This window comes from Mytilus trossulus, chromosome 8 (assembly GCF_036588685.1).
Source record: "Mytilus trossulus isolate FHL-02 chromosome 8, PNRI_Mtr1.1.1.hap1, whole genome shotgun sequence".
In the NCBI taxonomy this organism is placed as follows: Eukaryota; Metazoa; Mollusca; class Bivalvia; order Mytilida; family Mytilidae; genus Mytilus; species Mytilus trossulus.
The window spans coordinates 36,288,474-36,313,618 of record NC_086380.1 but is presented as its reverse complement, the minus strand read 5'-3'; the positions used below and the strand labels follow the sequence as shown (position 1 = coordinate 36,313,618).

The 25,145-nt window shown below is 32.4% G+C and overlaps 1 protein-coding gene and 1 pseudogene across 1 annotated transcript; one reads left to right on the top strand and one right to left on the bottom strand.

Moving 5' to 3' along the window:
- Window positions 1-3,132: 3,132 nt before the first annotated feature.
- On the bottom strand, window positions 3,133-8,077 carry LOC134727622 (potassium voltage-gated channel subfamily C member 3-like). The gene is made up of 3 exons (XM_063592004.1): window positions 7,988-8,077; window positions 4,709-5,170; window positions 3,133-4,023 (listed from the first exon to the last, which is right to left on the bottom strand). Exons 1-3 carry the CDS (start codon window positions 8,075-8,077, stop codon window positions 3,133-3,135), a joined length of 1,443 nt encoding a protein of 480 aa, XP_063448074.1.
- A 12,437-nt stretch (window positions 8,078-20,514) lies between these two features.
- Window positions 20,515-21,422, top strand: LOC134681878 (complement C1q-like protein 4; annotated as a pseudogene).
- Window positions 21,423-25,145: the final 3,723 nt, after the last annotated feature.

Below are 25,145 nucleotides of genomic sequence, written 5' to 3'. Positions count from 1 at the left end.
AGTTAGCATATGTATCTTGTTATAACAACTTAGCTAACTTGTTTAACGACTTAGCTTACTTGTTTAAACAACTTAGCTAAGTTGTTATGACGGACAAGCATATTTATCTTGTTTTAACAACTTAGCTAACTTGTTTTAACTACTTAGCTTACTTGTTTTAACAACTTAGCTAAGTTGTTTCAACGACTCAGCATATTTATCTGGTTATAACAACTTAGCTAACTTGTTTTAACGACTTAGCTTACTTGTTTAAACAACTTAGTTAACTTGTTTAAACAACTTAGCTTACTTGTTATAACGACTTAGCTTACTTGTTATAACGACTTAGCTAATTTCACTCGTTATAACAACTTAGCTTACTTGTTATAACGACTTAGCTTACTTGTTATAACGACTTAGCTAATTTCACTCGTTATAACAACTTAGCTTACTCGTTATTCATTCTTTGCTTCATTTACTTTTTATCTTACTATAATCATTGCTGTACTAATTTTGTAGAAATTAAAAATATTTCTCTGAATAAAAACTACAATAGCTTAATCTTACTATGTTGGATTTAAACCTATTATAGTATTTGGATCAACAAATGTATGCATTATTTGACAGAGATCAGTTGTCATGATCAATAGCACACTAAATAATGCAAGTTAATTCAATCACGTCAAGTTATCGAAACATAAGTTTTGATAGCAATAGTTTAGTATGGTTATGAAAACAATAGCGACACATACTATGTTAAAAGAAAAGGCAGATAATTGAAAGCTTGCAATTCAGTCGTTCATTATAAAGTTACCAGTTTCCAACAAATGGCATGCAAAATGTAGATATCAATTGTCTAATCAGGGAATGTATGAAAAAAGTTAAGACAATATCATTAGAAGGATTTTTTTGGTCCTTTTTCGTATAAAAAACATGATATTTATATCTCATTTTAAATTTTTTCATTGACTACATGTATGTAAGGTATCAGAATGTGTGTAGTTTATTTTCATGTTATTATTTGATCATAACTAATCATCTGATATGATAAGGATTGCAATAATAACAGTTATGCCTGGATTTTTTTCCCTAAAATAAATTTTAAAAAATCCAAAAATTCAAAAGTGACCTTTTTTCAAACAAAATTTTAAAAAAATTAAAAAATATACCCTCTGATATATTTTTGTCAAGAATGCATCATATGCAATATTTTATAATGATCATCTTCGTTTATGCCAAAAAATCTGGAAAAAAAAATTTTGAAGCCATAAAATTGGGTTATTTTGTGTTTTTTTGCAAATCTTGATTTTTTGAAAAACATCAAATTTTAAATTTCAAATTTTTTACTTTAGATGAAAAAACTTTCGAAACTTTCAAATGTATTTTAAAACACTAATATATAATAGCTGAATAGCAAAAAAAAATTGGGGATAGATGTGTCCAGTGTATTGGGAAAAATAGCTGGTAAAAAGGGTAAAAATAGAGTTTTCATCGAGCATTTTTGGCGTTTTTCAACCAAAATCAGAGCAACGTGTTTCCATGGCAACCAACACTTCAAATTTTTAAATGAGTATTATTTTTGTTGTCAGTGCATCATTACTAACCCATGATCTGAAAATGAAGGATATCCATGAGTATGCATTTCTCATTTTCTTTGAAATCCTTTGATGCTTACAGAGAATGACTCTTTAAAAATTGCCAAGTTAAACAAGCTACAATAAAGTTTACAAGGATCATTTTGAAGGCAGGTTTTAAAATTTCTTGAAAATTGTGTATTCTTCTACGTAGATTAGAAGTCCACAGAGTGGATTGATTGTTTTATTAACTATATACACTTCTGTAAATAAATAAGTTTTTTTATTTATTTTATTGTGTGCTTCGATTTTTAAAGAGATGTACAAGATCATATATGAAGATTTTTTCAAAAACTAACCCATTTAGGGAGCTACCATTTGATATTTATGGGGAGGAGAGGATGAAATTTGAAACAAGGCAGGATGAATAAGGGGACGACCATTTGATATTCTGGGGGGGGGGGGGGGGGGGCCAGGAGGATTTGTTTTTGATCGGTTATTTATTTTTGTAACCTGAGAGGACAGATTATTCATTTTCTGCACTATTGAAGCAAGATTTTTCATTTTCATTAAGGAAAGGGACTGATTATTCATTTTCACAACAATATTAATTATTCGAAAAAATACATTTTTTTATATATTTGTTAGTTACATGTATGAATAATACATGTATAGTCAAGTCATAATGTACCATTTAATCAGAAAAGATCATTATCCCCTGCAGGAATTTTAAGACTCAAGAAATCATTCATAACCATGATAACCTCGGACACATACTTGCATGTGTAGAAGAGGACAATATAATATACAAACATTTTACGATAATACATAGCGATACAGGAAGAACGAAACAAATACATAGTAATAATAATATTATAAAAGACAATTGTATAATTAGATTTTATTTAAGTATTTTATAATTTTCTTCACATAATAAATAATGTATCATTTATGTTCCCAAGCAATATACATGTATGTCATACATACATAGTAATAAAGTTGAGCTAGTTTTACCTAGCCTCTTTGAAAAGTATTGTCCAACATATTTTGCCGAGCGGAGCGATGCAAAAAATTTTTGGAAGGGTTTTGGAACCGCTGAGGGCCCAAGAAGCTATAGACATGCCGAGTTATTTATTTTCAATACATTGCAAGTCAGGTTATTTATTTTCAAACTACCACAGAACAAACCATTTATTTTTTGTGATTATCAAGGCTGAGTTATTTATTTTCAAAATCCTCCTGCCCCCCCCCCCCCAGAATATCAAATGGTCGTCCCCTAACTTAACTAAATAACAGTCAGGATGACAGTTCATGCAAACAAAAATCAGCATAATCCTAGACCCTACCTACCCCCTCATAAACTTCAAATGGTAGCTCTTTTACTTTTTTACTTTTAAGAAATATAATCCGTCTTGCTTCAGACTATTGAAATAATTCACAATGCAATAATAACAAATGTATGCACAGAATGAAAGAACATCGAAAGTTTCACCTTGCAAATGGTTACATTATTTGAATACCCTAAACTGGATATTTGTATGCCATTTATTAATATGTTTTTTTTTTCTAAATCCATTGATCATGTATTAGCTGGGTTTATACTTGATATATTGCATGCAGTTTTTGATATGTTCTGTTTCCTGCTCATTTGCACAGTAGCGTAAGCCTCTCGTTCTTCATTTTGCCTACATAGGTTATTAAAATTGCCCGCGATGATTGCTATAGGCATAGCAAGAACTAATAATCCACACAAACTACATAAAACTCCAACTACCTTTCCTAGTGGACCAACAGGATAAACATCTCCATAACCGACAGTTGTCATGGTTACAACTGACCACCAAAACCCGACTAACATATTTGGGAACGAATCTGGTTCTCTTATTTCTGTGTAATATATCAAGTTTGCAAACATCCAACCAAAGACCAAAAATGTAATCAGAAGCAACAACAGCTCCTTGACACTGTCTTTTATTGTTATAAACAATATCCGTAGGCTACTGTATTGTTTTGCCAGTCGAAAAAATCTAAAGAGACGCAACACAGATACTACTTCACAAAAGCAAAGAAAGTAAGCCAAACGTATGTTAGTTATCAAGTCCTTATCATAGTTTTCTATTACTTCATACCGTATCCACATAATAACAAACAAGTAAATATCTAAAATATTGAGCCATTCTTTCAAAAACCGTTTCTTGACGGGACATGCCAGAAAGCGAAATACTGTCTCCATTGAAAAGAAGAAATTTACAGCTAAATTCGTTCTATGAAGCCAATTAGGCTGTTCACTGGTTGCCAAATGCATCTCTTTTGGATTATCTGTGTTCATCCAAAATGTCAAGTTTATAAACTCAGCCTTCTTCAAAAATGCATCGGTGTCTGTGTGTTGTATTCGAATTCCCGGATGTGTTATCAAGCACGGTAAACTTGCAGAAATTAAAACTATGCTTAAATATACGAAACTGAAAACCTGAAAGAAATACAAAAACGAAAGAACATTTAAATCAAATTTTCACAAATATACTGTATGCTTTCTTCCAAAAATCAAAATATCATACATATTTATACTTTAAAAAATCTAGCAATGCCCTTTTTAATTCTAAGATTTGTTTGTTACATATAGTTCATACGGGAAAAAGTTCTGTCCTTCAAATCAGATCTCACTCAAAGGCGTTGAAATTTTGAATTTCTAACCAAACATGGTTTTCTTTCATACGCCTTAAACTTTTTGTATTGTTATCAGCTATAATTCTAAACGTTTGAATAAACCGTGAATAAACAAACTTTAGTCATGTTAAAGTCAAAGCATCATTCAAACATGTTTTGAAATAAATTTATTTCCGATGAAAACACCTTGAAGTTGAATCAATAGTGGTACAAACAAAACCCATTTTTAATGACTTTACAACAGTATCGTAGTTATTTACCCATTAATAAGTCTTTTGAAAAGTTTTGTGTGCTTTGAATTTGAAGACGGCATTTTAATGTTCCGTAAAGAAACGCAATATAAAAAAAAATAGAACGTGAATAATGTAAAACATGTCTGCCCGTTGATTTATATTTACGAGTGATGAAAGAGTTTTATCAATGGTCCTATGAATGTAAGGGACTGTTTTCTAGAAAAGATCTTCTTTAAACTTTACAAAATAACTTACTCTGGCCCAAATAGACGAAGACGGTTCATCAAGGAACAGCCATAGTCTTTGACAAATTTTTGCAATGACCGAGGTTGAAGTGCATTCTGATTGGTTCTGTGTTGAAAACACTGCACGCAACACATTTGAAATGTCTTGCCTTTTCTTAAATGATGACATTGTCTTATGACAACATTCGGAAACTTCAGTTAGAGGTATTTTCCAAAATTTCAGTTCAGCTTCCCATAACCATCCACAGAGGTGTTTTGGAAGATGAATACAACCATTTCTGTAATAGTCCAACATTGTATTAAAAAGTTCTGGGTTCCTGTCAAAATAGAATGATTTATCCTCATTGATGTAGCAATCGGATTCAAAGGTAATTGATCCAAGAAGCGTATTGGGATATTTTCGAAGTGACGACATCTTTGCAGTGAAAACTGTTCCACCAACGTTTATACAAATTTTATCATCCATTGTAGCCTAAGAGAGAAAAAAAGTAAGCCATTAGTGGGTTTTTTTATCAACAACTTTGTTAAACCACTAAACATATGTATAATGCGTCTCGTGTTATTTTATCTAAGCAATTGAACCTCAGTATCAAAGCGAAAATTATGACCAGCGAGATTGTTATCTATTCCCCTCGTATTAACATGCCAACATATTTTGTAATAGTCTTGCTCAAACACGACAACAAAGTTTACCACATACACGCAATGAAACGATTTGATTTTCGGGAACAGTTCCAAGTAATTTATTTTCTGGTTGAGAGAGGTCTCATTGCCAACTATACCACATCTCCATTTTAAATGAAAGTCAAGTTCAAATTAAACATGCATCTCAAAACAGAAATTTAATTTTACAATTTCATGTTTTTTGAGTGCTAAATTATCAATATCTAGGAGAATGGAGAAAATAAGAAATGCGATATACTGAAAAAAAGGCTAGTAGTCCCATTGCTACGAAAAAGTGACTGGTACCAACTGATACCACTCATTACATTTAAGTTTTGTCATTGTGATCCACTCATTTATAATATAAATGGACTGAAATGTAGTCACTGTAAGCTTGTTTTACAAAAATATGCCAAAACTAATATATAGAGTGCATCTTTTTCTAACACAAACGATGCAAACGGATAAGCGAGCACATGGTTTGATCATTTCTTTCTAACATACGTTTGCAAAGTTTACATACACTTTGACAAACTATGCACTCGCTACTGGTGCGTATTCAGTTTTTCGATCATCGTTTTTTTTATAGTAAAAACGCTACATGTTTCTATATTCAACCTGATTAAACGATATATTTTTCTACGTTTGTAAAAAGTCTGTTTACCAACAACATGTGCATGCATTATTGAAAGTACAAACAGGGTCAGTGAAGACTTTTTAACTGATGTATTTGTTTCTACTTTTATAGCGTCAAGAAAACAGCAACAAACGCCACACTAAGTTTACAAAATTTTAGTTAGAAAGACATGCACTCAAAATGTAGCCTACCTTTACACGTTCGGTTTAAAATCAATTGTCATATCTCGTATTTTTATAATCTGCCAATGTTAGATTTTGAGTCCCACTTTTACATATGTCACGTAATTTTAGAATCTATCAAACAATTTTTTCGAGTCCCTCCTTTACTATTGTTTTTTTTAATTGTTCTCACTTTTTATTAAATAGAACTGATGATGAAATCGAAATCGAAACGATTATCCTTATCAATTTCAATATTTCAATTATTTCTTTTTAAACTGAAATTTATAACTTCAAAATAACATTCCCTTCGGAGTATTCAGAGGTGCTGTACTACTTTTGGAATATATTTGTAATGACGCAGATGAAACACATCATTAAAAAATACTCACAATGGATTTCAGGTATTACATTTCCTTATATAAACTGTTTTATGATTATTGCATTTACGATTTACTTCATCAGTAATTATTTATAAGGTAAATATACAAATCAAATATTATGCCGATTACCACATTAACAATCAATAATGTAACGCAAAAATAATGTTTACTCAAATCCAGTTTATCTAAATCTGGAATTGCAATATTTTGAACAGGGAATCTACATTATCAATGATAATCATGAAGGAATTTTAAATTAAGTTTCCATACATATCGTTGTACCCGTATTGAACAGGTCAGGAATAACCACCAATGGGTGGATTATATATATACTGAAAGACTTTAGAAACGCAACACCTAAATAAATCAGACGTTTACAAATATAAATAAATGATATATTACACACGTTCATGGTATATACGAATATTAAATTAATTTTTCAACGTTACAGACAAAATTTACTGTCAATCGAGAAACAAATGACGTAATGTTTCGTGTCAAAGTAATGAGGTATACACTAACAGTCTGTTTTTAAATAATCGGTATCAGTTGAGGCTACCGTTGTTCCGTAGGAAAGCTTCTAATTTCGTTCGCATTGATTGACAAAGGTGTCTTACTGTTATGCGGGGGATGTTTTGCCATTCCTGTTGTAATGTGATACCAAGTTCAGCCGGGGTAGTCGGCTGATTCGGACGAGAACGAACGCGTCTGCCCAAATCATCCCACATGTGTTCAATGGGATTTAAGTCTGGTGAAAGAGCAGGCCATTCGAGAACATCTACTCCATTCAAATCAATCTAGCGGTATGCGCACGTGCATTATCATGTTGGAAAGTCAACTGATTTTACTGTCTATGACGTCGTAGCTCGAAACGACAACTGGCTGCAAAATTTCATCAATATAGCGTCTAGCTGTTAATGTGCTATTGACAATTATCAACCGCGTCTGAATTTTTTTGTTAATAGCGCCCCATACCATTACACCTCCGCCACCAAATCTGTGACGTTCAAGCACAGGCCTAGGGTTATCTGCATTTTTTCTTCTGTATATTCTTGTTCTCTCGTCTGCAAAACTGACATTGAACCGTGATTCATCGGAAAACACAACGTGAGTCTAGTTTCTCCGCTGCTGTAGCTGTTGCCTGGCCCATTGCTGTCGATCTAATCTATGACGTGGAGTCAAAATCATCCCTTTATAGGGTCTCCTACATCGAATTTGACGACGTCTAAGGATACGGGATACTGTTTTAGGATTTATTGCTCTGCCATGGCGTCCAATTAAATCGTTTGCGGTTGACGTCGCTGTCGTAAATCGATTCTGCAAATGACATAGTCTGATGGCATTTTGTTGGCGTTACGTTGTTAATTGTGGTTGGCCAGGTCTCGGACGATTTTTTACTGTTCCTGTTAATCTGTGGCGTTGACATAAACGACTGATTTACTTACATTGAAATGTCTTGAAACAGCACATTGACTCATTCCTGCCTGTAACATTCCGATAGCTTGATTACGACTGCCATTATTGAGTCGCGGCATTGCGAAATCCAAATAAGTAAAATTGATTAAAAGAAGGCAAAGAATGTAACGAACATTTTAGACAAGAACAACCGGTTTAAAATTTATTCAGCTACCCGCCGTCCTGCGTCTCGCATTTCATGCTGCGGTCGTAATTACCTGGCTCGCTCAGGTAAGACAATGATTGATTTTTACTAACCAAATAAATGTTATGACGGGCGTAAATAACAAAAAAACATATTTTTTTACTGTTTTCGATTTTTTTTTTTAGAAAATAGGTGTTGCGTTTCTAAAGACGGTCAGTATACATCAATTGACGTATAATTCACAAAATGGTTGATAAAGAGATAGACCAATTAACAATGATTAACGTTTAATGTTCTTTTTTCAGACGATAAAATCTTAAAATGATATTCGCGGTTTTTTGACATATACCATCTGAATGGTACTCATTGATGACATGAAGTCCATTCTGATTGCTCATGCTGCATTTGCAGTGACGCATTTATAAACTATTTAACAGCTCCTTTACCCACCTATTAATTCTTTGTTTGAGCTTTCAAAACGTATTTCTATCCCTCGATTGCTTGTGTAAATTCATTCAATTACTAGTAACAACTGGAAGCTGATACAGCTGCTGAAACATCCCAAACGTTGTTGGTGAGAAGTTGTCATCAAATCCGTGAAAACTATCTCCATCAAATGGCGTAGATAGTGCAGACGAGTAGAAGAAATGTACGGCCAACAGTTTTATCAGAAATAAATGGGTAGTAATATTTCAAGTATATATGGGAGTCGGTTATCTATACATTAACTAATTTCCTGTCTGAAAAGTTAGAGAGACAATTAACGACATTAAAATTTCATAAGATATTTAGGTATTAATATGTACATTTCTAAAATCTACGCTGCTCCACTATTAGGATCAAATCATAGGGAATAGAACACGGTGATAGGACGTCAACGGGTGCCACATGCAAATATGCAAACATCATACAACATAGTAATAGTATATAAAAACGTACTTGCGGCAAAATACTAGTAAATCTATCACTTCCCAAAAAAATCGGTAAAAAATCAATTTTCACATATTTTTATAATCTTCCAATGTATGTTTTCGAATCCCTCTTTTTAACATGTTTTAAGTTTTTAGTTGAATAAAATTGATGATGAAATCGAAAGCGATACTATTATCCTAAGGTACATTTCAATTATTTCCTATTAAACTAAAATTAACGATGTCAAAATAACATTCCCTTCGGAGTTTTTAGAGGTGCAGTATTATTTTTGGAATTTATTTATAATGACGCAGATGAAACACATCATTAAAAAATACACACAATGGATTTCAGGTAGTACATTCCCCTATATAAACTGTTTGATGATTAGGTGCAGGTACCAGTTTTGGTGTACCAGAACATGTGTCCCACGCAGAAATTTTGTTATAGTAAAGCATTGAGGTATAAAATTGCATCATGTGGACTAAAAAAATAAATGAAAATCCTAGGCTAGTGTACTACACAAGTAAGTAGTTGCATACACAGGTTGGGGATTTCCTTCACACATGGGTCTAATCAGATGTCAAAATTGTGGTCTCCTCACTTGACGGCATCCAATCAAAGTGGGGAAAACATTCATTTTTTTGTAAATAAAAATATCTTGAGATTTTGATTGTAAGGATAGGTTCGGACAAGGCTCTAATTCACTAAATATCTCTTGAATTTTGCCTAAAATTCTTGTCGGCTTTTAGCAGGATTCTGCAGGTGAGCATTAGATTGGTATCAGAGCATCATATGTTTTGCCTTATTTGCAATGCAATTATAAATTTTTAAATCTCCATGCTGGAGAGACACCCATGTCTGGCATGTCAGTTAACTGCAAGTAGTCTGTTGTTATTTATGTATTATTGTCATTTTGTTTATTTTCTTTGGTTACATCTTCTGACATCAGACTCGGACTTCTCTTGGACTGAATTTTGATGTGCGTATTGTTATGCTTTTACTTTTCTACACTGGTTGGAGGTGTGGGGGGAGGGTTGGGGTCTCACAGGCGTGTTTGACCCCGCCGCATTTTTGCGCCTGTCCCAGGTCGGGAGCCTCTGGCCTTTGTTGGTCTTGTATTATTTGAAATTTTAGTTTCTTGTGTACAGTTTGGAAGTTAGTATGGCGTTCATTATCACTGAACTAGTATATATTTGTTTAGGGGCCAGCTGAAGGACGCCTCCGGGTGCGGGAATTTCTCGCTACATTGAAGACCTGTTGGTGACCTTCTGCTGTTTTATTTTTTTATTTTGGTCGGGTTGTTGTCTCTTTGACACATTCCCCATTTCCATTCTCAATTTTAATTTTATATTATTTGTATATAGGCTTGAATGAATTTTCAAGAAAATAAAATCATAAATCCATGAAATTCTAAAGATTTATTGTAAAACAACTGGTTTCTGCCACCTTGTTGCATTTACCATTTACTTTGTCGTCATTAATTATTTATAAGGTAAATATACAAATCAAATATTATGCCGATTACCGCATTAACAATCAATAAGGTTATGCAGAAATAATGTTTACTTGAATCTAGTTTGTCTCAATCTTGAATTGCCAATACTTGCGAGAAGTTATTTATTAAACATGAATGAGTTTTAAATCAAATATACATAACTATCGTTTTACCTGAATTAAAAATATGGCTCTTCTCGGAAGCCTGCTTGTGTGTAAAAGCAGCAACATTTATGACAGTTCTATCGAGGTACAGAAACAATGTGAGAACAAAAGAGAAAATAATCTAAGTAATCCTACCATATTGTTAATTTTATAATAAAGTTTAGTATATTTATTTAACTTTAAACGAAAGAAAGAAACCACTGCATACATGTTTTCCATCAACTCTGCATCATCAAGTAACCCGTTGTTCAGTTAAATAATTTGATATATCTATTTCTCTATGAATCATATAATACCATTTGAAAGAATAACGTTGCAGTGAGAACTTGCCAAGGAATAAATACGAAAAGTTGCAATTTATTTTACATCAGTGTGTAATGTTCAGGTGGACCTGGATCCCGCAATGTCCAAATTAATATATCTGTTCATATGGAAAGTCGTGAAAATATAAAACACAACATGTGACAGACCGGCAATAGGAAATATTTCATCGTCTTTAGCAGCACGGATAACATGTAACTATATACCCTGTTTCAAGTTGTGTGCAGGTTTTCGTTTGTAAACACTGAGTGAGGAGCTTGGACAAACGCCATTGGTTTTTTTTCAGTTGACTTGATGTGGTACAGATGCATTTGCACGACCATTTATATTCTTATCGGTCTTTCGAAATTGTAGAAAACCAATTAATGAAATCATTGAAGAAATGGGATTGCTGCCAAAGGATTAAAACCAACAAACTTCTAGTAATGATATTTAAACTTATTTTTGCGGTGATTTAGAACACAGCATATTCATTCTTATATGCTAATGCTTATTTTTACCATGTCGTAGCTCTGCTTTGTGTTACAGAAATCCTTAAATCCGTTGTTTGATCCTTTATATCAACCCTGTTTAAAGCGGCTATAAAATATTTATATTTTTTATATCAACCCTGTTTAAAGCGGCTATAAAATATTTATATTTTTTGGTGCAAGGTCTGAATTTACTATATATACGACAATCAAAATAAAGTCAGTTTTGACAGACAATAACCGACGAGATTACAAGCTTCTGCCTAAAAGTACAGGAACTTGCAATATGTGACGCGAAGAGCGCGAAGTTATTAAAAAATTTGACAATGGTAAATACCAAAAAGTAAAAGAAATAAATTACTAGTGGACCTATGGCCGCAACACCGAAATTAACTGAAACACGACTCGATGAATGACAGGATTGTGATTTTTGTCCATTTCTTTCCTTTAATACATACCTATTAAAAAGTACAACAACGGGAATGTATATAGATATAGGAAGATGTGGTGTGAGTACCAACGAGACAACTCTCCATCCAAACAACAATCCAAAAAAGCAAACCATTAAAGGTTAAAGTACGGCCTTCAACACGGAGCATTGGCTCACACCGAACAACAAGCTATAAAGGGCCCCAAAATTACTAGTGTAAAACCATTCAAACGGGAAAACCAACGGTCTAATTTATTTCACATTGTATTTATAGAAGTTTTGAAGGTAAATAACAATAGAATGTCAAATATAATGAAAAAAAGTGTCACATACCTTAACACATCTGATTTAAAACAAATGTCACAGACAGTTTAATATGTCATTATATCCTTTTAAATCCCTCCTGGTTTTTTAAGTGTTCTCACACTAAAACAAACTAAAATGTATTGATAATACCATCAAAAGGGACCTACTTGTAAATTTTTAATTAAATACTAAAATAGAACATAATGACTCCAGAATATGTTTCCCTCCCTCGAGAGTTTTCAGTCTTAGTTCTGGGATGTATGATTAATGACTGAGAAGAAACCCATGAAAGACTTGACAGGTACAATGGTTTCCAGGTATTGCATTTTATAAAAGAAATTGTTTGATGATACTGCATTTAATATTTACTTAGTCAACAATTAATGAAATGGTAAATAGACAAATCAAATATTTTGTGATTTCCACATAGAAAAATCAGTGAGGTCGACCAAATGTTGACCTAAATAAAGAATAACAATACTTGCGACACGGTTGAATTGGATTTTTTTCCGGACAAACTTCAGCGAAAAACATTTTTTTTTTCTGGCGACAAGTTGAAAACATTTTTTTTCTTTTAATATTTGCATTACATATATTGGCAGCTGAAGGTGAAACTATTTTTTTTTCCTCCAAAAAAAACCGGAAACAACTTTTTCTCCAAAACATCCATATCCCCTCGCTGGGTATTAAAATGGAGATTCAAGTCGGTATAAAGTTTAACAAATTTAATAAACGATCCAACAAGAATATAAACGATGTTACAATATTGAGTCCGGTGTTTACGGGTTATGTTCTAGTTCGTAACCTTAACCGAACATAAAACATTTATCAATGTAATATAAAACTCTCACATGGGAGTAGCCACTTGCAAAGTTCAAGTGTATTTTTATTCAGGTAATAAGTACACGTAATTCATTATATATCAAAGAGAATTATGAAAATTGTCTTGTCTCTAACTAGCACTGCAACATCAATATTTGCGACTCTTCTTGGACTATCAACCTGTAAATAAATAATTTTCAAAAAAAGCATCTAGAGCACTTGACTGCAATGACTCAAATGACTTTAACTACTATCAAACCACCCGTGCATGAATTTCTTCCCGCATACCTTATATATCCAATCAAACAGACCTTTCTATAAATAGCATAAACACATGTTCCTTACCAAACAAAACAAAACAAACTAGCATCGATATATGTACAACTTTGATACATATAATTAAGAACCTATCAAAAACTGAACATAAATTGTTTCTCAGAAATATATACAACAGAATAATAAAGAAAAAATGTGTAACTACGGATTAAGCAATTATTGTCCATTGTCCAGATAATCTTTGACACGTAGATACGAAGTCCACATCGGATTAGTAGAAACATATATTTTTAAACAAAAGATAATTGTGTTGGAATATTTGAATTCATAATGACAATTAAAAGATATAATAATTAGAAATAGAAATATCATAGTCCAACTAATTAACATGCTATTCATCCGGTCATAGTAGCAAAGTTTACTAATCTACTGGAACAGTACATTCCTAAATATTAATTTGTTTGCAGTGATCAAGAACAATCTTGCGAAATTAACCCATATTATGTGACGAAATGGCACGAGGAAAATTTCCATTATCTTCGGCAGCACCGGTGCCTTGTCCACATCTATATGCAAGATATGTGTAAGACTTTTGTTGTTAAAACTCTGATAAAGCAAATTGTATGAACGCCATGCTTCTGTCGCTGTTTACTTGATGTGTTATAGATGCAATTACACGGACATATATGTATCCTCTTATTTGACTTGCGAAATTCGAAAAGCCAAAATTTTACAAAAAAAAAATTATTACTCAAAATAAAGTATTTGAACTCTTAGAAAACTGCATTTTTGATAACTTAGACTACGGCATATTTCACCCGAATATATATTGTTTGATTTAGAAATATCGTAGACGTTCAATGTGGCCTGAAATCATTTCCTCCTATAGTTCAGATTTAATATCCTTTGCGAGCATACATGTACATAAACTTTCCAGTATAATATATAATTTGTTTTGAAAGATCTGATATCAGAATCCTCTTCTATGAAGAAATCTGGATTCACTTCTTCAATAAACAATAGTCCTACTTTTTTATCAACTGAATATACAATCTATCTACACACCCATCGTGCAAGGCTTCTCTAAACATTTCTAAGGCAGAATGTTTTGGTTGAGTTTAACGAATACACCAAACTAATAGTTATCAAAAGTACCAGGATTATAATTTTATACGCCAGACGCGCGTTTAATATATAGTACTTGTGTCTACAACGGTTGATAAAAAAAAGATATAAGCATGGTACATTATTCGGTAAATTTTCTCATCCTTTGTGAGTATAGGAAGGCTTACTAAACTACTGAAACAGTACATTCCTAAACCATAATTTGTTTAAGTGATCAGAGACAATCTTGCAAAACCCATAATATGTGACAGACTGGCATGAGGAAAAATGCTATATTCTTTAGCATTTTCGGTTATTCATCTTTACCTATATAGTTATCAAAAGTACCATGATTATAATTTTATACGCCAGACGCGCGTTTCGTCTGCATAAGACTCATCAGTGACGCTCAGATCAAAATAGTTAAAAAGCCAAACAAATACAAATATGTCCTCTTTCAAAATATGTAAGCTTTTGTTGTTAAACTCTGATAGAGCAGCTTGAATAACCGTCATATATTTGTTGCTGTTGACTTGATGTGGTACTGATGCATTTCTAAGGCCACATATCTTCTTATTAGACTTTCGAAATTCGATAAGCCAAAATCGTACTACAAAAACCTACTAATTACTCGGAGTAACAACATTTGAACTCATTGTTTGATAAGTTAGATCACTGCATGCCTCATTCCAATATAAGGCTTGATTTTAAATGAAGTAGACCAGTAATGTGTTGCTTAAAAAAAAAATTCCATTAATATATTTTTCATTCCTTTTGTGAGCGTACATGAACTTTCAATTCTGATACATTTAGTTTTTACGGTACTTTGATTACCTTCTTGAAATATTCCTGATGTAGTTCCAACATTTTAGGAAAACACGTCATATAACATCAATTTTTTTTTTAACTTATCCATTTTATTTCTGTTTGTCTATATACAGATAAATGGCTACTTGGTTTTCTGCCTTTACTGTCCTTTTATTTGATGTGCATGGCTTTCATTCAACTTCTATTTTACGAAGACTAAAAGTCTGTTTGATCCGTCAATAAAACTGCATTTTGTTATCTTTCTGGGTCTATTTTTGGTTATTGATACCTTTCGCTGTCGGAAAATAAAAGAAAACAACAGTTACTGTACTTTATCTAGACTTAATTGATGGAGTTAAGCCTTCCAATTGATATTTTAGAGTGTGTTTTTCTATGTTGTGATGTAATACTATTGTTTCAAAAAAGGGAGAAGGTTTGGAACCATTAAAACGTTTAATCCCGCTGCAAATGTTTGCGCCTGTCGTTTTTTATATGGTTTAGACCGTGTTTTCCCCCGTTTGAATGGTTTTAAACCTAGTAATTTGGGAGCTCTTTATAGCTTGTTGTTCGCTGTGAGCCAAGGCTCCGTGTTGAAGGTCGTACCTTGACCTACATTTTTTTACTGGAATAAATTGTTATTTGAATGGAGACTTATCCCATTGGCACTCATAGTACATCTTCCTATATCTTTTTATTGTTTCTCAAAATAAAATACTTTTAAATGGAAGAAAGAGACAACCAACAGAACACTAAAGATTTATCAACATGGTTCTCTGAACAATCGAAGTTGAACTCAAGTATTCCGGGAGGATACACTACTGTGAGTCATTTTTTTAAATGTGTCAGTGGGTTTCTGTCTCATTCATGAATTACTAGTTTGTGCAAATGGTGTGGGATGCAAGTAAAAGGTGTACTTTAAATATATATTTTAATAATTTATTAATATGTAATACATATAGACTGATATCGTGTATGTTTAAAGTAAAAGATTTCAAAAGATCATTTTGAATGTGGTATAAATAAACTCATCATAGATACCAGGACTAAATTTTGTATATAGACACGCGTTTCGTTTACAAAAGACTCATCAGTGTCGCTCGAATCCAAAAAAGTTAAAAAGGCCAAATAAAGTACGAAGTTGATGGCCATTGAGAACCAAAAGCACTAAAACTTTTGCCAAATACATCCAAGGTAATCATGTCTGAGGTAGAAAAGCCTAAGTATTTCAAAAATTTAAAATTTTGTATAAATAGGTAAGATCATTACCCAAAGTCAGTACTTGGAAAATGTGTTGGAGCATGTTGTGCCGCTTGTGGAGTTTCAATAATTGCAATGCCTATTGTCATCATTGCGACACATTTCAATACGTTTTATTCAAGAATGCAAGATATCCGCAATTTTGAAAATCGTGTCAAAAAGATAAATCATGAGAAGCTTTCCGTAAGAAACAACAGTATTATCCTCAGTCATAGCAAATAGTGACATGCTATTCAATTAAGTCTGCAGCAGAGTATTCATTCTTAAATCGCTAAATATGTGTGAAACTTTATCAAAATTTGTCCAGGTATTGTAAATTATTGCAATATTTTAATTATTGCGAAAAATGCGACAGGGTTATAAACGCAATATGTTTATCTCGCATTTTTTATGTGAATTGAACTTTCTTTTCTCAATATAGCAAAAAGTAAAATCGCAATTTAGTCTAAAATGTATAAATGCACGCAATAGTTTCTAAATTTACAGTCAGTATTTTTAATACCAAGTTTTCTAATATGTCCTTCTTGTAAATGTGATGCAATTTATGTGAAATTACAACAACGATGGTAGCGTCATGCATTTCTATTGCAGATCCAAGATTTTCAAAAAAAGGTTCCGGGGATCTCTAAACTACACTGGAGGCACCATTTAGAGGTGAAAAATTATAGCGATTAAACATTAACAATATATGTCAAAAGGAAGACAAAAAGGGGATAGACATAACAGTATCAGTGTATCAGTTATGTTCTCAGCTGGTAGAATAGTTAACTTTCCTAAAAACTAGATATATCAAGCATTTATAGGGGTAAAATGCTGTTCATTTAAATAAGACAAAGTAGTTCCAATTTAGCTCATGTTCGGATGACATTGAGGATGAATTACATTTCAGTTTGTGTGATCAAATCTTAGTATCCTTCTGTGTATACATATATATAAAAAAATAAAAAGTTAAGAAAAAGATTTGTGTAAATTCATATTTCTTGCACAATATCTGGCATGTTGTAAAATGCCCTTTGGTCCAGTGGCACACTTACTAGTGCTATTCTATGTATTCTACATGTATGTGTATTTTAAGGTATGTTAAATAAAGATGATTAGCAATCAAGAAACTACTAGTAATTTAAACACAGCAGGGCTCGGCATATCCCCTTATCTTACACCTTATTGAATGCTCTAAAAATAAGAGAGAGAAACTCGCCTGTTTTTCACTATTGACATACATTTACATATCTGACATGACTGATATGATTAAATAGAGTACCAATAAATCTTATTAAAAACTATCAAACGATTAGTGGAAGTCTACAAAACAAGTACTAGTATATGTTTTATACCTCCTTACTGTTGTTTAATTTGTCTAACAGTGTTTTCAGTATAAAATGTGGTCCAAAGCTTTATTTCATTTGTAATAAAGTCAATTATGAAAATAATGAAATAAATCGTTTATGTACAAACATTTATCAAATATAAAAAAGAATATGTGGTATGATTGCCAATGAGACAACTATCAACAAAAGACCAAAATAACACAAACATTAACAACTATATGTCACCGTACGGCCTTCAACAATGAGCAAATCCCATACCGAATAGTCAGCTACAAAAGTTCCCGATAAGACAATGTAAAACAATTCAAACGAGAAAACTTACGGCCTTATTTATGTAAAAAAAAATGAACGAAAAACAAATATGTAACACATAAACAAACGACAACCACTGAATTACAGGCTCCTGACTTGGGACAGGCACATACATAAATAATGTGGCGGGGTTAAACATGTTAGCGGGATCCCAACCCTCCCCCTAAACTGGGACAATGGTATAACAGTACAACATAAGAACGAACTATAAAAATCAGTTGAAAAAGGATTAACTCATCAGCTAGACAAAAAATAAAAGTGGACGTGGCCGGGTACTTATACATCCCGACACAAAAAGACACAATGAACAGATCTGAGAGTACTCGCAGTTATCTGACAGCTAGTTCAAAGCCACTAACAACTAATAAAAAAATCATGCCTCTAAGACTAAAAACTCAATCCGTACACATCTAACATACAATGGATTTAGTTTAAAGACGTCATAAACAGCCAGAGAAGGACATGACCTTGTGCAAAGCCAAGTTACAGGTATCGACAGATTGTAGAGCCATGAAAATGTATATAACATACTAGTAATATTTAGTTAGCTTTTAATCTACTGATAACAAAATCAATATTTATACCAATATAAACAATATTCAATGATCTTATTATAGTGTTGAATCGGTAACCTTTTAGAATAAGTTTATTTAAAGGAGCAACAAGTTTACATGGATCATTTCTAAATTTCCGGGCACGGTTAACAACATTTCCGTTTGAAATAAGTTTTCTACAGGTACAACCAAACTTCAAAACCAAATCTAAATATCTATGGAAAAATTTAGTAAAGGTTTTAAGTAACTATGGTAACAATAATATCCCTGGTTTAATAATTTACCAGTTATACATAGGTTGCGTTCGTTAAAATAAAAAACGTTTGTTTTTGATTAGTTTGTATAGTACACAAACCCTATACATTTAATTAAGATATAATATTTACAAATGTCAAAATGTAATTAAAAGTTGCCAAGTAACCGCATTTTGTGATGAAAAATTATATCAACATTCTACGTTATGTAATTGTGAAAAAGGGGGCGGGGGGTAGTGAGTGCCCGTTTAAAAAAGCAAATATATGTGTATACTACAAAGTTTATTACACGTATGGTACATTCCCTTGATTAGCCTATTCCGTGACAAGTTTCGAATTTGACAAGACATTGAAGTCTATTGTAATGTCAAAGTTATAGTATTTCACTTTGCAAATAATTTTGTATTATAGTGCATACATGTACCTTTACTCAGCCAGTTACACTGAGACTCGATCAAAATCTCCATATAAATAGTTCCGGAAACAAAACAGGTTGGTAAAATTATATTAATTTTAATAAATTAATTACAATCAATGTAAATTATTTTCATTACAGTTTTAAGATTCTACTGATGTACTTTTGTTTTATGATATTAATTGTGACGACCGTCATAATAATGTGTATTAGGTCTTCAAATTTGTTTCTAAGCAATTAAACTTTGTTTAGAATGCTGTTTTCAATTATAAAAAAACGTCCATCGTTATAGTTATGATATCCACATTTGCTTCAGTTTCAGGGTTAAAAAATTAACATGACCGATGATTTTATAGAATCAATCACCGCGTTTGATAAGGATCGACCTTATGCAAAAAAAAAATAATTCAATTAAGCTTAGTTCTTATTTTGGTGTGGTGACGAAAAAGGAAAAAAGTCGATTATTTAAAGAGTTTGATTTTACATCAAAAATTCGATTTTGATATGGTCTATCTATATACTTTTGTGAGCATGATTTACAGAAACGAAATTTCATATAATTTTATATTTTAAAACCTATAAATTTTGATAACTTAACATTTTCCTAAATTTGACAAAAATGTACACTAGTTGTTTTTGCCAAAAAATAGCGTTGGTAGTTACAGGAACGCATATTTAGCAATATTGTAATACTTAAATAAATAACATATCATCCATTCGAATTTTCGCGGATATAACACTGTTTTGAAGAACACAAACACCCCTGCTAAGGTAATTATGTCACTGTATAGTCTGACACGCATATTTTTGACGTTTTGTCAATATGCTGTCCTTATTTTAGACTATTGTAAAATATGATAAAAAAATGTGTAGTTTTTTTCAAAATAGTATTTACCTGTCTAGTCTGTGGATATAAATTTTATATAAATTAACTGTTATGATGTTACAGAAAATCTGTTTATTAATGTGGACTGGTTGATTACACGATATTGACGCAATGACGTGCTTATAGTACGCGTCTATACATTAAAACTCATACATGTAAGTTGTAAATCATCCGTATCTATAATCTAACTAAAACCGACTTCAATCTTACGCAATAAATATTATTACTAAATCATCATCTCTTTTAATCCTTTAGGATGAAGACAACATGGTTACTTGTGATTGCCATGTTCCTATCATCTAGTAGTGCTTCGGAAAAGAGTTGCAATAGTCTTAAACTAAGCATAAAATAACTTCTTAAAAATGTGAAACATCGTTTAGAAGAAATTGAACAAAGAAAACATGGTGAGGTTTCTGTAAATTAAAACTAACATGTTGTTAACAGTAAATTATTTTATGTAGTCATGCATGTAATCAAATCAGTGACATTTACATGTAGTCAAGTAAGTGGCATAAAGTCTTAATCTTATCGTTGCGTGTATGACTTTTTATCTATATTCACAATTAAAAGATATATTTTCGTATTAAACTGAAAACTTGCTGAGTTCATTAACGCAAAACTGAAAATATAAAAGAAAAGTTTCAGCGCAATTATAATATGAATTGAATTGGATCGGCCTAAAGGTCTAAAAAGTAACTGAGTGAAAAAAAAAATAATCTTGTTTTTCATTGCAGATCACGCGTGTGAATGCAGTGGTCCTCGCAAAAAGAATGTTGCATTTCATGCTAATCTTGGTACGAAATTACGAAATTTGAGTCCAAAAGCGGTTGTAGTATTTGACCAAATCGTTCTTAACATTGGAAAGGCTTATAACCCTTTGAACGGATTGTTTACTTGTCCTGAGAATGGTGTATATAGCTTTACTTGGACAGCATTGACTCCACCAAACAGCAGTTTTGAGACCGATTTTGTAGTCAACGGTAAAGTTGTTGCAGGAAATCGTGCCAGCGCTTATAACGACAGCGATTATCATCCAGCAACTAAGACCGTTGTAGTGGAACTCAAGAAAGGCGACGTAGCTAATGTTTCAGCGCATGGACATGCTGCAAAACAACTAACAGATTTCTGGTCATCTTATTCTGGTTTTCGGGTTTTCTAATAAATGAAATATAACAGTGTACATACATTATGTCTTTAAATTTCTAATGATCCTGGTATAGCACGAGAAATTAAAGGGCCAAATATTAGACATTTAAATGGTTGGGACCTTCACACACATATTTTTCTGCTTCCTGTCGTCGGTTGATGGGGTTCAAACATTCTGAGTATATTTTAAACTTGAGTCATGACTTCTTTCCCTTATGCCATGATTTATTCTTTTTCCACAGTTTCAAATTTTGAGTCCACAAAACTTTAAATGTCACCGTACGATTTACGAAAGAGAAGTGTAATATTAGACATAACTACCGAGTCGAAATGATACTAATAAACGTAATGACCAAAGAATGCTTAATGGTCTAAACTGTCAAAATCTTCTTAGAATAAAATTTGGGACATACATGTATGTGACTATTACATGTACATGTATATAAAATATCATTTATCTCGACCAATTGAAGATAAAACATTGTTTAAGTTTGATTTATTGGGTGGTCGTAACAAACACCTGCCTTTCATACAATTGAAACATAAACTTACAAATAAGAAGATGCGGTAGGACTTAAATGAGACAACTCTCGACAAGAAACCATGTCGCACAGCAATTTAGAACTATTGGTCACCGTACGGCCGTCAAAGATGAACAAAGCCAATGACGCATTACTTTAAAAAAAAAAAAGATTACTAATAGTTCTATGAAATCCCAATATAAAAATAAATTTCCATTTGTATTTCTACGTAATTACTAAGGGTCAGATGGTGGTCTGCTACAAGGCAAAATTAGCTATAAAAGGCTGCGAAATGACAAAGACATTTTTAAAACATTTCAAACGAGAACACAAATATATATGTAACACATGCACAGACGACATTTACTGAATTACAGGCTCCTGACTTAGGACAGGCACAGTTTTTCTCTATCTATACTAATATTCAAGATACATGTAATAACCAGAAACTGCCAAATTACCACTAAAATTACAAATTCAAGTGCAGCAACCCCAAAACTTGTTACTTTTAGAAATATGAGCCAAAAAAACTGCAGTCTATTCCTATTTTCTATTGATTGCTATGTCGACCATATTCTTTAAACTGGATATGAGGCAGACGGTGTCATTGGAAATATTATTTAAACTAGATATGAGGCAGAGTCGACGGTATCATTGGAAAATTTTCAAAAACTGGATATGATGGTTATGGCATACATTTTTTAGCTTGGTATCATTTGTGTTAATACTTTCAGAGAAGATTATATTAAAAAAAAAAATAATAAAAAAAAAATTGCCTATCAAGAAATTTAACTATTTAAGGGGTCAATTGATAATTTTGGTCATGCTAAATCATTGAGGATCTTACGTACTGTGCGGAACATTTTTGCTGCAAACAGTTTATTTCAATTTTAGCCATGTCGGGTTGCCGGCGGGGTGAACAAACACATTTTTCTCAAAACTAGATACCACAACGATGATTGTGAATAAGATTGGTAAAGTTTGGCTTAGAACGTAGTTTAAGTTGAGACAATTTTTGTAACAGTTAAAAGACCACAACGACGGTCACCAAGTGATGAGAATAGTTCTCATGGCTTCTAGACCAGGTAAGCTAAAAAGGGTATATATAGTCAGCCCATTCATTCAAATCTTAGGTCCGAGACCATAATAATTTCGTAGTGCATTTCTTTTAGAACATAAATGAAAATTAAGAAATCCCAACTGCACTTTCTCAATAAAATTTCTACAGTGTGTTGTACTACTTTTGGGACAAATAATATCAAAATTATGGATAAACTTCATCGACTCTAACTCAAAAATTATATGTTTAGGGCGTCTTGAAATCTTTTGACAGGTTCCGAAGTGCTAATTTTTAATCTTTTTTAGCTAGACCAAATCACTGCTTTCCTTTAAACTTCTGGACCCAATACTTTTACAGTGTAATTCCTCCCTCCCCAAGTTTATGGCAAGTAACCCACTGTCAACACTAGGGACTCTAACAAGAATCAAGGGACGAACAAAAAAAAATCACATTAAGCATTTTAAAAAATGCGACTTAAAAAAATATAACCCAGATGGTGGGTTCGTGTAACATTGAGTTTCAGCCCTATCCAATATAAATTAATCCTTTCCAATGTCTGATTCGTCAAAAATATGTATGAAATATTTGCCAATGGCCATTACGCAATCAAAAATCAAAATGGGACACCAAACGAAGTAAATTTAAAGATGTGCACTTTTGTACAAGTAAATGCATTTATGAGAATCTAGCAATATTTAAAAGTAAGAACTAAGACTGGTCGGTTCAAATATTCTGAATGTTATATATCAGTATTAATTGGGGCACATGTGCTGCACACAGTCATTGCAAGCGATACATGACCTATTTACACAATTAGATAAATTCTACTACAAAAATTAAATATGAAATACTTGATGCTGGACATAAGTATTCATCAATCTATCAAAATATTGAACGTAACACATAATTTAATATGTTTCATTTACTAAAACGATACTGTAGACTATAGTTGCACGAATGAATTACCAATCATTCAATTATTCTTCCTGGGTTTAATAAACATCCAAGCATGAGGTGGACTTAAGTGTGGAGTTCATTTCGCGGAAATATATCATATAGTATTGTCTAGAGACAAATTGAAGTCTCCTTGTGTTTTTTTTTGCGTTAACTTAAAGGATCGATCCATTTGAAGTCTTGGCGGTTTTTCTGCTCGGAAGTCGGGATTTTTGTCTATGAAAATTCCGCTTTTAATTTGTATTTTGGTATGTATAATTATAGTTGATTTTACTACCCAACGCACTGCCAGATTGCTGCCGGTCAATATGTTTAAAACGTGTAGATCAATTTAGTAAACAGATATATCAATTAGCCTATGTTAAAATTATTCTTCAGACATTAATAAATTAAGATTGTAGTCGAAGTTGCAAAATACATATAAAGCGTTTTTTTACAGTGTCCAGTGGCAGATATAAAAACACCATCCATGCGGTTTACATATACTGAACACTAACCTATTAGTTGATCCCTTTCTTTATATGCTCGAATGGATCAATCAACAATCAAATCAAAATGTGTAGATTCGATCAAGTCCAAGCCAAAAAGATATACAATTAGAGTGGTTGGTGATTATACAACAAACAATTAATATGTACATTGTACATGTAACATATAAAACGAATACTTATTCAATGAAGACTCTAAATGTTATGTCAATGTCGATAGGGGTCCATTTCTTTTGGGGTGTGAGCTGGAAGCAACAGGTGCATGCCACATCAAATTAGTGAGTAGGTAAAGTAAAGGTATTTAACAATTTTCTGAATATGCATGCAGTATTTGCTACTGGACACTTTTGTATTCATCAAAATAATTAACCAAAACAGTGTGTAATTTATTAAAAGTATACCATATTCACTGTATTGTTGTGGTCAATTGACCTTCTGTTGTGGCTCTTCTCCTGGCGTGAATTGGCAATTAAGACGTAATCATTTGATTTTGAAAAACACATTTAGTACACTATAGATTAAAATGTGTTCGTTAAAGTACATGTATGTTGGATAACTTACCGACGCACTATTGAATTGCTGTTAGTCATAATCTATTGCGTATTTTAGTTCATTTGTACCAAGGTTTCCATATAAGCATTAAACATTGGAATAAGCATGTTTGTAAACGTAGCAAAGATAAACAATTGAAAGTGCATGTACACGCGGTTGAAGTCGT